This window comes from Mobula birostris, chromosome 32 (genome assembly GCF_030028105.1).
Source record: "Mobula birostris isolate sMobBir1 chromosome 32, sMobBir1.hap1, whole genome shotgun sequence".
NCBI classification, from domain to species: domain Eukaryota; kingdom Metazoa; phylum Chordata; class Chondrichthyes; order Myliobatiformes; family Myliobatidae; genus Mobula; species Mobula birostris.
In genome coordinates, this window is record NC_092401.1 from 3691698 (window position 1) to 3706880 (window position 15183).

A 15183-nucleotide genomic window follows, 5' to 3' on the forward strand; every position below is an offset into this window, starting at 1 on the left:
GCAGACATCGGAGAAAGTTGAGAGAGAATAATCTACAAAATGAAAGGGCTTGCTGGAGAATGAAGGAAGATCTCATTGAAACCTATTGAAAATTGAATGGCCGTGACAGAGTGGCAGTAAAGAGGATGTTTCCGATAGTGGGGGGCTGCAGGTCCGTGGTTCCCAAGTATTTTATGCCATGGCCCCTTACCATTAATGGAGGGGTCCATGGACTCCAGGTAGGGAATCCCTGGTCTAGGATCAGAGGGCACAGCCTCAGAAAGGGACAGAGATTAGGAGGAATTTCTTTAGGCAGAGTGGTGAATGTGTGGAATTCATTGCCACACACAACCAAGTCATTGAGCATATTTGAAGCAGAGGTTGATACATTCCTGATTGAAAAGGGTGCCAAAGGTTATGGGCAGGAGGAAGGAAAATGGGGCTGAGAGGGATATCATGACTGAATGGGGATGCAGACTCGATGGGCCAAATGGCCTAATTCTGTTCCTATGTCTGATCCTCAGTGATGAACCACCTTCTAGAGTCACATCCCCTTGAAGATGTCCTGGTTGTGGGGATGGGGACTTAGACACGCGTCTGGTGCTGCTCAAGTGGGTGATGTCTACATCACAATGAGAGTTACACATATGGTGCAAATTGTAGTTACAACAGAATATTCACCCAGTTCTGCTCGGGATATTGGAAACAGGCCACAGTTGTGTTGGAACAGACACGGGAGCCAAGTGCTGAGCAGAATTGGATCATTCTGAAGCGGCAAATAACGCAAATGCTGCTCTGTCCTTTCGTTGCAATGTTTAAACTTCGTGCCCGGCGGTAGACATTGCCCTCAACGCTATGCCCTGGGTATTGGATTGCAATTCATATTGCATCCAATCGTGATTTGAGCTCCTCTGTTATCCCCTGCCAGTATGCGTGGTGAAATACGGAGAGAACTGCAAAGCCGAATCGCCTTGCTAACGCTGCGATTGCGGTGGGAGGCTCGAAGGGGGCGTTTGAGGGATATTTCAGATCTTGGTGGAAGGAAAGGGGCTGTGGAGAGCAGGCTGACTTTGGAGCGAGGGGGAGGAGAAAGGGGAACGGCTGACATAAGCTCAATACCATTGGAAAAACAGTCAGGGCAAGAAAGCAGCTGTGACTAAGCACGGAGCAATCTGACGCCTGAGCCAAGACTGCAGACAGACAGCGAAACAGAGCGCAGCACTAGCACAGACACACATAGAGAGCGATTTAAAAACCCCTTGGATATCGACTGAGAACCAACAACCATGCCAAAATCAGCAGGCGAGTATGTATCAAAGCATTGGGTTTTTGTTTTTCTCGTTTTGCTTAAGATGCACTCAATAAATAGACGGCCTTTCATGCAGGGTGCGTGCAGAATTTCCCTGCAAATCCTTAGAAGCGGCAGGAAAAGAGCCCCGAAAGGCAGAGCATATTGATCTCAGCAGCGATGCCAGTACGTTGGACACGGAGTGAGAGTCTAAACTAATTCTGGTTGCTTTCTGTGTGAAAGTGGGCCTCCATTAACATCTCAACTTCGATGAAGTTGGTTCTCTCTCGTTTCATTTGGGTCAGGAGTCACATGCTGTAATCTGAGTTGCTATTTTGTTTCCCGAGCGGACCGTCGGGGGTTGGGGAACTGGTGGGCATGATCAGACATTTTAATCTTTAAAAGTGGCTTGAAGATTTTGCTTTAAAAAACAACGAGGGCACAAAAAGGCCTGGGCTTGCATTTACTTTGTAAAAAAAAAATTGTCATTTCTGTTCTCTGTAAGACCTCCCTGGTTCTGTACGACTTGTATGAGTCGAGGCGGGGTACAGATGATTTGTTGACCTTCAGTCAGCGCACTGAAGCTGCAATGCCTGTCGTCAATCAACTCAACTATTCTTGAACACGCCACCAGTACAGCTGTCTGTCTATGCCACAACTTACCGTGACACAGGATTTATGTCCACCTTAACCATAACAAGGTACATTTGTGTAGTGTCTCAACACTAACGAGCCTCATTGACCGAATCTGGGCCCCCTAAAGAGAGATACAAGGGGAGAGTTCATTTTCATTTGTACAAATCCTTGCTCCCACCAGTGCCATGAAAAACTTTCTTGCAGGAACATCAGAAAAGCAGCATTCACAAGAAAACAAATATAAAAAATGTACACTTTTTAAATCAGAAAACGCAGGACAAAACATGCAAAGTGGTCATAGCATTGATAGACGAGGCCACCCTCAGGGTGGAGGGGCAGCACCTTATATTCTGTCTGGGTGCCCACCAACCTGATGGGATGAAGATCGATTTCTCCTTTGGGTGAACAGATTTCTCCCCTCCCCTCACCTTCCTCTATTCCCCACTCTGACCTTTACTTCTTCTGACTTGCCCATTACTTCCCCCGGGTTCCCTCCTCCTTCCTTATCTTCCATGGTCCAGTTCCCTCTTCTATCAGATTCTTTCTTCTCCAGCCCTTGACCGTTCCCACCCACCTGACTTCACCTATCCCCTTCCAGCTAGCCTCTTTCCCTTCCACCCCCACCTTTTTATTCTGGCATCTTCTCCCTTTCTTCCCAGTCTTGGCTGAAGACGTTGACTGCTTACCCTTTCCCATAGGTGCTGCCTGACCTGCTGAGTCCCTCCAGCATCTTGTGTGTGTTGCTCTGAACTTCCAGCATCTGCAGACTTTCTCATGTTACTGATATTGCTGCTCGAGTAGTGATCAGTGTTTGGAAGGTAGCTTTAAACTTGCTCTGAGAAGTATGATTTCTGGCAGAGGTGGTGAACCTTTACCAGAGTGTGCACCCAAATTGGTGATAATCTACAGAAAAAAAGCATTCTGCTTGTGTGCCGTGGTAATTTTGAGCAGAGATTATCGTTCATTAATACATTAAGGGAAGTCTGTAACTTGGAGGCATTTTGATGTGGCAGAACCAAGACAAGGCGGCCAAGAGAGAGGAAGACTCGAGGTTCGATGGTTTTAAGCGCTGTGGCGAAGGCCAAATTGAGGCGGCAGGGTCCAGGTAACAGAGTGTACCAGATTGACTGGACTCATTGTTTGGGTGGAGACTGAAACACAAGGCTGAATCGAAACGGTCAATCACTGGCTGAACCGAGGCAGTGGGGTCCTGGCCTCACAGCGTATCGAGGCGATTCAACCCGATGTTTGGCCATTGATTTAGACGCCGGGCCAGATTGAAAAGGTCAGGGTGTCAGCGCCGGAGGTGAGGGAGGGACCAGTTCAGATGGCTGCTCCAAGACTTGGCTCTGTGCTGAACTATGAGACTGTCTTTATAGGCTTCAGTCCAGAACACTACTTGCTCGTGGTTAATATGTGTGTGATGTGTTTCTTTTTCTCTCTGCACATTGAGAGTTCAGTGGTCTTTCTTCATATAGGCTCTTTTGGGTTTCTTTGTTTCGTGGCTGCCTGTCAGACAAATCTTAAAGTTGTATAATGTATACTTACTTTGATAGTAAACATAGTTTGCACTTTGAAATTTGAAATTAGTAGAAATAACTATGGACTTCTTAAAAGAAAAAAGACATGTCCCGTTGTTTATTCATGGTTTTACTAATAATAAAAAACATAAAGCACTTCAGGAAACTTGTTGAACATTATTAATATTCATCTTTCAAAGACAATTGAAAAATACCATCAACTTTAAATAGTGCTAGACAACGGGGTGACCCTTTGGGGCACCCTTTGAGAGAAGGGTAATGCAGTTTGATGTGACCAGAACGAACATTAAATTTTCCAGTATGCTATTGGTATCGCTTTGCTTTGGAAACTGAAGTAGAAAACCTCAGTATATTAAAGAAGAATGACGCGTAGCAAAGCAAATATAGCTCCTCCTCGTTTAACGAAGGACACTTTTGATGGCATCATTTCTGGTTTATCTGCCACCCTTGTGCCTCTTGTTGTCATTCTGGAGACGTGCAGTCCTTTCATCCCTCATCTCTTCATCTCTTCTGCTGTTTGTTGTTTGTCTCTGATCCTGGAGATGGGCATGCCTCTCCTCCTCTGTCTCTTCTTCTCTCATCTTTTTTTGTCCTGACTCTTTGATCCTGGAGTCGTGTGGCCCTGGCCTCATCCGATTCTTGTTCTCTCCCTCTCCTTGCCGCTTCTCAATGATGTTTGATGTCATCTCTTGACCATAATGTCCCCTTTCCCTCTCCACGCGGCATAATTAGGTTGACCATTTTTTTTTACCCTAATGCTGGATAGAAGCTACGAGGCAGTAACACCAAAGGATGCTGATTATTCTTGATGATGTGGTTGGCGCTCTCCTAAATGGATGTGATATAGTCACCACTGTCCTTTGACTGCAGCAAAGGGCTTTATGGGTGTCTCGAAGTATGTTATTACAATAAGATTTAATTATCTCTTATTGATGGGTGGCAGTTAGATCTGTCCCAATCCTGCACATGCTGATGGTGATTAGCAGAATGCGACCCCTCGAAATAGAGCTGCCCTGCCCTTTTGCTCCGGTAGGTATCGCTGGTGAGGCTGGCCGTGCTCATGCGTCGGGCTGTCGCGTCCCAATTTCCATGATGGCAGATCAGCTCTCGGGTTCAAAGGGAGCCTGTTGATTTTTGCGAATGTGCAATTTTATACAAATATATAATCTTGAAGTTTGCCTGCATTCTGTAAGTTAGCACATTTTAATTCGATTTAGCCAAAAAAGTGCCACTGTAATACACCGTTTGCGCTAATTGGAGGTGACAAACAGACAGAGCATGAGAGTTTTAGTAGTATATAGATTGTTATATTATTAATCCTCATCTATAACATAAGAAATGTGAACATGAAATTATAGGCATTGGTGCTTCGATGCTGTTGGCGGATGAGGCCGGATCAAGGTTTAAACAATGTGGATTGTAGACTTGGACTCTAATTCAGTTTTTGTGATGTTTTCTGGTTCTAGTTCCAGTGCTCCTTTCGTTATCACCTTTGGGCAGCTTTTGAATCGGGGCAGCCTACAGATAAGGAACACTGAGCTGAAATACACCTTTTGATTTTGTGTTTTGTATTCTGTGTTTGCACTCATTTTTTTTGCTGGCAGTTTGCATGTGGTGGGAAGGGACAGGGCTTGATGTTTGATGATTTTCTTGGAATGGTTTGGGTCCGTGATTCTTTGTTGTGTGATTGTGGGGAGGACTGCATACATGTACTTTGAATCTTTGAATATTCATAAAAGATCAAGGAATGGAACATAAAAACACCTCACTCTCAATGAGACTTTTGTTGCTGAAACATCAATGGCAAATATTTTATGTCAAGCTTGTATTTGGTTGTTTGGAGAGCTAGGCACGAAGTACTAATTTCATCAGTAAGTCTACTTCTATAATTAGACTTGTCCAAGTTCATTACTGAAGACAATGACTCAGGTGAATATTCATGGTGGTGCTAAACTACATACAGTATTTAATGCAGCAGGCCAGGCAGCATCTCTAGGAGGAGGTACAGTCGACGTTTCAGGCCCAGACCCTTCGTCAGGACCTGCTGCATTTACCAGCAATTTTGATGTGTGTTGCTTGAATTTCCAGCGTCTGCAGAATTCCTGTTGTTTACAGTAGTTAATGTTATTTTTGTGAATATCCAGTGTTCACTCATAAATGACAGGAGGAAAAGATACAAGCGAAGCCATTGCCAACTGTTTACTGTCTAAATACTGATGTGTACACCAGGCCTGTGAGGATTTCAAAACGAATCATCCAACGTCATGTGTTCTCACAGCCATCTAGCTGGTGCCAAGTGGGCGTGAGACATTTCCTGTGAAAGCACCTCACTGTTTTTGGGTCGCAAAAGAATCATTCACTGGTTCGTTTGACAGAAAAGATAATAATTAGGTATCTTTTTATTTTAGTTCAATAGTTCCATTTAATATCAGAGAATGTACACAATATACAACTTGAAATTCTTACTCTTTAGGTGGGGTTTAAAGAATTGAGAGACGGCACTGCATGCTCCATGTCAACAATTGTTTGCATGTGCCATAGGTTCGCCACCTCTTGACTAGACACTTATTAAACACTGTAGGCAACTGCTTCTCAAAGTTCAAGTTCGAACCAAATCTGTTATCAACGTACATAGACAGTGGCATGCAAAGGTCTGGGCATTCCTGGTCAAAATTTCTGTTACTGTGAATAATTAAGTGAGTAGAAGATGAACTGATCGCCAAAAGTCATAAAGTTAAAGATGAAACATTCTTTTCAACATTTTAAGCAAGATTAATGTATTAGTGTATGTAGGAAAGAGGACCGGGTCGAGACAACAGAGACTTATGGAAAAGAGGAATTCTCCACTTGGACTGCACGTGGACATACTCGACCAAAACTTTTCCATGGATGGCTTCCAGACCGTTCGGGCTGACCGGAGGTGCACTGAGAGCGGTAAGCGTAAAGGAGTTGGGGGCTTGCTGTTCTGGTTAACAACGGATGGTACGATCCTGGTCATATTACGATCGACGAACGTGTTTGTAGCCCGGATATTGAACTTTTTGCTGTTGGACTCCGCCATTTTCCACCGAGATCCAACACTGGGCGTCACGGGAGGTTGTTCCTGCCTGTGGCCATCGAACTTTGCAGCTCCTCCCGTGGAGGGTCAGACACCCTGAGCCAATAGGCTGGTCCTGGACTTATTTCCATCTGGCATAGTTTGCATTTTGTTGTTTGATTGTTTGTGGTTTTTGTATTGCTATATTTACGCTCTATTCTTGGTTGGTGCAGCTGTAACAAAACTCAATTTCCCTCGGGATCAATAAAGTATGTCTATGTCTATGTCTGTGTTATTTTTGTTTTATACTATTTTAGGATGAAAAAAAGGAAAGGAGCACTATGCAAAAGTTTGGGCACCCCAAGAGATTTGAGCTCTCAGGTAACTTTTACCAAGGTGTCAGACCTTAATTAGCTTGTTAGGGCGATGGCTGGTTCACAGTCATTGTTAGGAAAGGACAGATGACGCAAATTTCAAAGCTTTATAAATACCCTGACTCCTCAAATCTTGTCCCAACAATCAGCAGCCATAGGCTCCTCTAAGCAGCTGCCTGGCACTCTGAAAATTAAAATAAATGATGTCCACAAAGCAGGAGAAGGCTATCAAAAGGTAGCAAAGCGTTTTCAGGTAACAGTTTCCTCAGTTCGTAATGTAAATAAGAAATGGCAGTTAACAGGGATGGTGGAGGTCAAGTTGAGGTCTGGAAGACCAAGAAAGCTTTCCAAGAGAACTGTTTGTAGGATTGTTAGAAAGGCAAATCAGAACCCCCATTTGACCGCAAAAGACCTTCAGGAAGATTTAGCAGACTCTGGAGTGGTGGTGCACTGTTCTACTGTGCAGCGACACCTGCACAAATATGACCTTCATGGAAGAGTCATCAGAAGAAAACCTTTCCTGCATCCTCACCACAAAATTCAGCGTCAGACGTTTGCAAAGGAACATCTAAACAAGCCTGATGCATTTTGGAAACAAGTCCTGTGGACTGATGAAGTTAAAGTAGAACTTTTTGGCTGCAATGAGCAAAGGTATGTTTGGAGAAAAAAGGGTGCAGAATTTCATGAAAAGAACACCTCTCCAACTGTTAAGCACGGGGGTGGATCGATCAAGCTTTGGGCTTGTGTTGCAGCCAGTGGCACAGGGAACATTTCACTGGTAGAGGGAAGAATGAATTCAATTAAATACCATCAAATTCTGGAAGCAAACATCACACTATCTGTAAAAAAGCTGAAGATGAAAAGAGGATAGCTTCTACAACAGGATAATGATCCTAACTACTACTACTACATTGACTCAGGCCTAGGGGGCCGGCGTCGGGCACGATGATGGACTCTCCACTTCTCCCTCATCAGTGTGTTCAGTTCATCTACATTAGCCGTGCCACTGTCTTCTAGGAGCGTCTTGATCATGGTCTTGGGAGGGCGCCCAGGGTTCATCCTCCCGTGCTTGGGCTCTCATATGATGACTAGGCTGGCAGGTAGCTCGGGGTGGCGTAGACAGTGCCCCGCTAGTTGTAGTCTTCTTGCCTCGATTTTAATGGTGAGCATCAGTAGGTTGTCATAGAGCTCGACGTTCGTCATGTGCTGTCGCCAACTCACATCAAGAGCCATCCGGAGCATTTGTGTATAGCAAACATCAAGAGACTTTCACGTAGTCTTGGTGAGTGTCCACGTCTCGCATCAGTATGTGAGAATGGACTATGAGGATCTTCATAGCAGTCATCGTCCACCTCAAAATCTACAATGAACTACCTCAAGAGGCACAAGCTAAAGGTTTTGCCATGGCCCTCACAGTCCCCCAACCTAAACATCATCGAGAATCTGTGGATAGACCTCAAAAGAGCAGTGCATGCAAGACGGCCCAAGAATCTCACAGAACTAGAAGCCTTTTGCAAGGAAGAATGGGTGAAAATCCCCCAAACAAGACTCTTAGCTGGCTACAGAAAGCATTTACAAGCTGTGATACTTGCCAAAGGGGGTGTTACTAAGTACTGACCATGCAGGGTGCACAAACTTTTGCTTTGGGCTGCTTTCCTTTTTTGTTGTTTTGAAACTGTAAAAGATGGAAATGAAAAAAGTAATCTTGCTTAAAATATTAAAGAAATGTGTCATCTTTGACTTTATGCCTTTTTGGAAATCAGGTCGTTTTTTACTCGCTTAGCTGTTCACAGTAACAGAAATTTTGACCGGGGTGCCCAAACTTTTACATGCACTGTATGTCACCATATACTACCTTGAGATTCATTTTGCTCCAGGTCTTCACAGTAGAACACACAAAATGCAATAGACTCAATGAAGGACGACATACAGACTGACAAACAGCCAATGTACAAGAGAAGTCAAACTGTGCATATGCAAAAATAAACTAATAACAATAATAAAAAAAATAATGCAGAGAACATGAGTTATAGAGATCTTGAAAGTGAGCTCATGTGTTATGTTCAGTGTTGTAGTGAGTGAAGTTATCTACGCTGGTTCAGGAGCCTGATGGTTGAAGAGTAATAGTCATAGTCATAGTCAAAGTCATAGTCATACTTTATTGATCCCGGGGGAAATTGGTTTTTGTTACAGTTGCTCCATAAATAATAAATAGAAATAGAACCATAAATAGTTAAATAATAATATGTAAATTATGCCAGTAAATTATGAAATAAGTCCAGGACCAGCCTATTGGCTCGGGGTGTCTGACCCTCCAAGGGAGGAGTTGTAAAGTTTGATGGCCACAGGCGGGAATGACTTCCTGTGACGCTCTGTCTTGCATCTCGGTGGAATGAGTCTCTGGCTGAATGTACTCCTGTGCCCAACCAGTCCATTATGTAGGTGATGGGAGATATTGTCCAAGATGGCATGCAACTTGGACAGCATCCCTTTTCAGACACCACCATCAGAGAGTCCAGTTCCATCCCCACAACATCACTGGCCTTACGAATGAGTTTGTTGATTCTGTTGGTGTCTGCTGCTCTCAGCCTGCTGCCCCAGCACACAACAGCAAACATGATCTCACTGGCCACCACAGACTCGTAGAACATCCTCAGTATCGTCCGGCAGATGTTAAAGGACCTCAGTCTCCTCAGGAAATAGAGACAGCTCTGACCCTTCTTGTAGACAGCCTCAGTGTTCTTTGACCAGTCCAGTTTATTGTCAATTCGTATCCCCAGGTATTTGTAATCCTCCACCATGTCCACCCTGACCCCCTGGATGGAAACAGGGGTCACCGGTAACTTAGCTCCCCTCAGGTCTACCACCAGCTCCTTAGTCTTTTTCACATTAAGCTGCAGATAATTCTGCTCACACCATGTGACAAAGTTTCCTACCGTAGCCCTGTACTCAGCCTCATCTCCCTTGCTGATGCATCCAACTACGGCAGAGTCATCCGAAAACTTCTGAAGATGACAAGACTCTGTGCAGTAGTTGAAGTCTGAGGTGTAAATGGTGAAGAGAAAGGGGGACAAGACAGTCCGCTGTGGAGCCCCAGTGCTGCTGATCACTCTGTTAGACACACAGTGTTGCAAGCACACGTACTGTGGTCTGCCAGTCACAATATCCGTTCCTGACCCTGATGGTGTGGGACCTAAGGCTCCTGTATCCCCTGTCTAATGACAGCAGCAAGGAGAGAGCATTGCCTGGATGGTAGGGGTCCTTGATGATGGGGCTGCGTTCTTGTGGCAGCGCTCTATGTAGATGTGTTCAATGGTAGGGAGGGGTCTTTCTGTGGTGGACTGGGCTGGGTTCACAACTTTGTCTAGGCTTTTCCGTTCTTGGGTGTTGGTGCTTCCATGCCAGGCATGTGACACATTCCAGGGAGTTGCTGCTCTGTGGGTGAAGATGATCTACCTCAGATCCATTCTAAACCTTTCCCCCCTTATCCTAAACATGATGAAGGGTTCATTCCCCTCTGTAGACAGAGAGTTCCTCCAGCATTTTGTGTTTTGCTTAATATTTCCAGCATCTACAGTCTCACTCATGTCTTGTGTCAACCCATGTCCTCTCATTTTGTCTGATATGGGGGAAAGTTTTCTGCAGTCTACCCTGTTTATATCACTCATAATTTTATATACGTCAGTCATATTCCTTCTTGACCTTCTCCACTCGAGGGAGACCAAACCTTGCCTCTCTTCTTAATCAAAACTCTCCATCCCAGACAATGTTATGGTGAATCTCCTGTACACCTCTGTTTTAAACACCCTGACAGACTTCACTTCCACTGTCCCTGCAGACGGTGAGTTCCACGTCATCTCACTTACAACATGAAACAGTTTATCCTTTATCTCTGTCTCAGTCCAAAATGCTGACTGTTTACTCACCTCCATAGATGCTGCCTGACCTGCTGAGTTCCTTCAACATTTTGTGTGTTACTCCCTCCCTGTACCCTTGCTCAGTACTACAGTACTTTGCAAAATTCTTAGGCACATATATATAGCTAGGGTACCTAACACCTGATGTAGATTGGGCGACCTTCGTTGAGCACCTGCGCTCTGCCTGCCGCAATATGCGACCACCCATTTTAATTTCACCTCCCAACCCTATACCAACATGTCAATCTGAGGCCTCCTCTACACCAACCTGACGGCATGAACATCGATTACTCTAACTTATGGTTAAAAATACTTTGATCAAAAATGCATGTTATTTGTTATAAAATATGTCTTGAGGAAGAGACTTAGAGAGGTCAGAATTGCATGGATATCACGTCCACGTACTGGCCCATACCAACCTCCTCCCAGCTCCTTTCAGCTCACAGCACCAGCTTAACTTCAAGATAACCAGCGCTGATAATGTTTTCCTTTTTCCGTAACGCTTATCCATCTGGCCTTAAACATATCGTATGGTAGCCGCTTGATTAACGCAGTCACTTTACAGAAGCAACTGGAAGACTGCGTCCTGCTGCTGTCTGTGAGGAGTTTGTATGTTCCCCTACTGGGTTTCCTCCATGAGCTCAGGATCCTTCCCACATAACAAAGATGTATAGTTCTGTTTAGTGAGTGTGGGCATGCTGTGTTGGCACCATAAATGTGGTAACTTGCGGGCTGCACAGCAAAATCTTTGCTGTTTGAGTTCACGCAGACAATGTGCTTCACTGAAAGTTTCGATGTTAGCAGTTAGCAGAGCCACTTTACAGTATAGAAGACCTGGGTTCAGTTCCTGCCGTTGCCTGCAAGGAGTTTGTATGTTATCCACGTGGTTACGTGGGTTTCCTTCAGGTGCTCTGGTTTCCTCCTACAGTCCAAAGACATACCGGTTGGTGGGATAATTGGTAATTGTGCATTGTTTCATGATGAGGCTAGGATTAAGACAGGAATTGCTGGGGCAATGTGGCTCGAAGGGCTAGAAGGGCCTATTCCACGCCGTACCTAGCTAATCTTTAATCTCTATCTTTAAACCTCTTTACCCTAAAAGGATTTTGCTCAGTTCGACAGCTTGGTCTGCATAGGCAAGTTGGGCCTAAGGCCTTATTTCAATCCTGTAAAACTCTAGGATGCCAGAACGACTCCTGCTGTGGCAAGTTCAATTTTCCTGCTTGTTCTCTGAGTAAACAAGATTCTTCTGAGTGCCCTGCTGAGTTTATTGCATCTACAGCATTTAGTTTGGGTCTGCTCTAAAGTCTCTCTATGTCCACACTCCTGAAATACCTCACTAGTAGCCAATGAAGATCTTAAAATCTCCATTAGGGCCCCAGCTATCTCCAGCCTGTTCCTCATGACAGCCTAGGATACATCTCGTGGGATTTCAATTCCTGACTGTGACTCACAGACCCAGACCTAAAATACCCAGCAACCTAACCACTACACTATCAATTTCAATTGGTGTTTATAGCATAGTAAGGGTGAGGAGGAGTCATATTCGGACATATTCAGTGCAGTGCTCATGGAAGCAAACACACGGGAGAGGTCATCCCATAAATCACATGCAACACTGAAACAGGTCCTTCAGCCCTTTGAATAGATGCTGACCATCAAGCCCCATTTGCATTATTCTCTAATCTCTCCTCACTCCTATTGCTGGCATTTAAGAAGCTTTTAGACAAACATATGACTATGCAGAGTATAGTGGGATATGGACACACGCAGCAGAAGAGCTTTAATTTAATTTCATGCATTTGGTGCAGACATTGTAGGCCAATGGGCCTATTCTTATGCTACACTATTCTACATGGTGGCTTAGGCTGAGGTTGGTACCCCCATATCTCAACCATAATCCATTTATTTATTTATTGAGATACAGCACAGAATAGGCCCTTCTGGCCTATCATCTAACAATCCCCTGATTTAGCACTAGCCTAATCATGGGACAATTTAGGTTAATGACCAATTAACCTACCAACCAATTCCTCTTCGGTCTGTGAGGGGAAACCGGAGCACCCGGAGGAAACCCACGCTGTCACGGGGAGAAGGTACGAACTCCTTACAGGCAGTGGTGGGAGTTAAACCCAGGTCACCGGTACTGTAAGGCATTGCGCTATTGAGTGCGTGAGGACCGTGTCTCATACACTCATCACAAAGTGGAGGATCCCTACACTCAACCCAAGTTGCAACAGGCAGCCCAATCTGTGTATTTTGCTGGGCTATATCATACTTTCCCTTATAGTTTTCTAAAAGAAGAACGTTAAGGTGGGAGGGAGGGATGGAATAGTGAGTGGGAGGCTGGGAAAGGGGCTTGCGTTGCTGCTGTTTGTGTGTTTTGGTGGAATATTGTGGACATGCTATGCTGAGGCTTGTGGGCTGCCCCCAGCACATGATTAGGTGTGGTGGGTGTCAACATAAACGATGCATGTCAGTGGGTTATTTCAATGTATATGTGATAAACAAGTCTGAGCCAGAATTAAGAAAGGGACAACTTGTTCACTCAGCATCTGAACAGTTGGCTGATTCTCCCCCACTATGCATCTATTCGATAAGGGCAGATGAAAGTGTGCCCCGTGAATGACCTGTACAAGCCCGGTCACCGACTTCCCAAATATAGTAACACTCCAATAACCTGCTGTCTAACTATTGGGAAATCCTGATGGTTTGGTATCTGGCTGACTTTAAAATACCAGGGACCCAGATCCTATGCTCCTTTTAATCCTCCTCTAATCCCCTTTTACCCTCCCCCATTCCCATCAACTATCCACAGATTTGATTCATTCACTGAAGAATATTTACAGTGTCCAAACACATTTGGGGTGCGAGGAAAACTGCCACAAAACGTAGAAGATTGACCCAAAAGCAGAACATCAGAGACAATTTAGCAGTAAAGGGTATTTTCCTAGTAAATTGCAAAATAACAAGCCATGAAGGGACACAAAACAAGAAAGAACAGATTCTAAACTCACAGGTAACAGGGTAACTGATGACTAAGAGCAACTGGTTGAGGCTGGTTGGTTCAAAAGATTTAAAAAAATAGACTGCGGATGAAAGTTGGGTTTAAATAGGTTGCAGGTGAGTTGGAAACGAGTGGCAGGCAACTCTTGAGTGCTGGGTGGAGACTGCGAGGTGCCTGCCCGCGCGAGCCTGATAAGGACTGGAACATGTCGAGGAAACCAATGAACTCGCAAGGAGAACATGCAAACTCCTTGCAGACAGCGCCAGAGGTCAAGTTCAAACTCGGATCTCTAGAACAGTGAAGCATCAACTCTAGCAGCTGCACCACTGTGCCAGCTTTGTAATGCCTTTTACTTTATGCCAGAGTGATCTGTATGCAGTGAAGCACTTTTCAAAATGTGCTCATTTTGTAAAGCAACCAATTGGCACAGAGCAAGCTGTCGTAAGCAACAAAGTGGCAGCAATTGATTGGTTTGAATTTGTGTGAGGGAAATATGGACCACTGCACAGCAGAGACACAAGAAAATGCAGATGCTGTAATCTGAAGCAACACACAAAACAGTGAAGGAACTCAGCAGGTCAAGCAGCTCTTGTGGTGGAAAATGGGCAAGATCCTTCATCTGGACTGAAACATGGGGGGGAGATAGCCAGTATGAAGGGATGAAGATAATAATAATCTATGTAAATCTTCAGAAAGCCACAATACTAAACACCACTAGAGTAGTCTGAAACTTCCTAGCAATTGAGAAATGAACATGCTTGGCTATACCAGTACCTCAGATTTTACCAGCTTGAGCTGAGAAAATATAAATAATGATAGCTTATTTATCAAGCACTTTTTATCCAGACAAAGTGCTGTACAACGGGATAAAGTGCAAACATGAAAATAAGGGACAAAAAGATGTTAGTTAAAAGCAAGATTAAATAAATAGGTTTTGAGCTGGTGTTTAAAAGTGTCAATCGAGTCTGCATCTCTTATAGTTTTAGGCATTGAATTCCACAATTTAGGAGCCTAGTTCGAAAAAGCTGATCTGCCAATTATCTTTTGAGGGAGATTATTTAAAATTAAGAGCCCGGCGGAAGAGGACCAGAGAGCTCGAGCAGAATTATAAAATAAAAGCCATTCTCTGATATTGTCTAGTCCCAGACCAGTGAGAACTTTAAACACAACTAAGAGAACTTTAAAATCAATACTAAAAGATACAGGAAGCAATGTTCCTGCTAGAATTTTCTTACAGCTATATGAATTAAACATTGCTTTGAGCAGGAAATGTTTATACAGCCTGAAAACTGTATGGCTCTTTAATTTTTTTAATATGTATACTTTTAATATTTAAAACAAAAATTGAAAAATCACATACTTTTTTATTAATTCAAGGGTATAATGAATTACAGTACAACAAAG

At 44.1% G+C, this 15183-nt stretch overlaps 1 protein-coding gene across 2 annotated transcripts in view; it reads left to right on the forward strand.

The window, feature by feature from the left end:
• Nucleotides 1-1080: 1080 nt before the first annotated feature.
• The window catches only part of LOC140191025 (transitional endoplasmic reticulum ATPase-like), an 84605-nt gene continuing 70502 nt past the window's right edge, over nt 1081-15183 (forward strand). Inside the window, exon 1 of one of the 2 annotated variants that reach the window (XM_072248065.1) lies at nt 1081-1285. In XM_072248065.1, coding sequence (XP_072104166.1) covers nt 1266-1285 — 20 coding nt within the window. In that variant the 5' untranslated portion in view covers nt 1081-1265. The remainder of the gene's footprint in view (nt 1286-15183) is intronic. The other variant, XM_072248066.1, reaches the window with a different exon arrangement.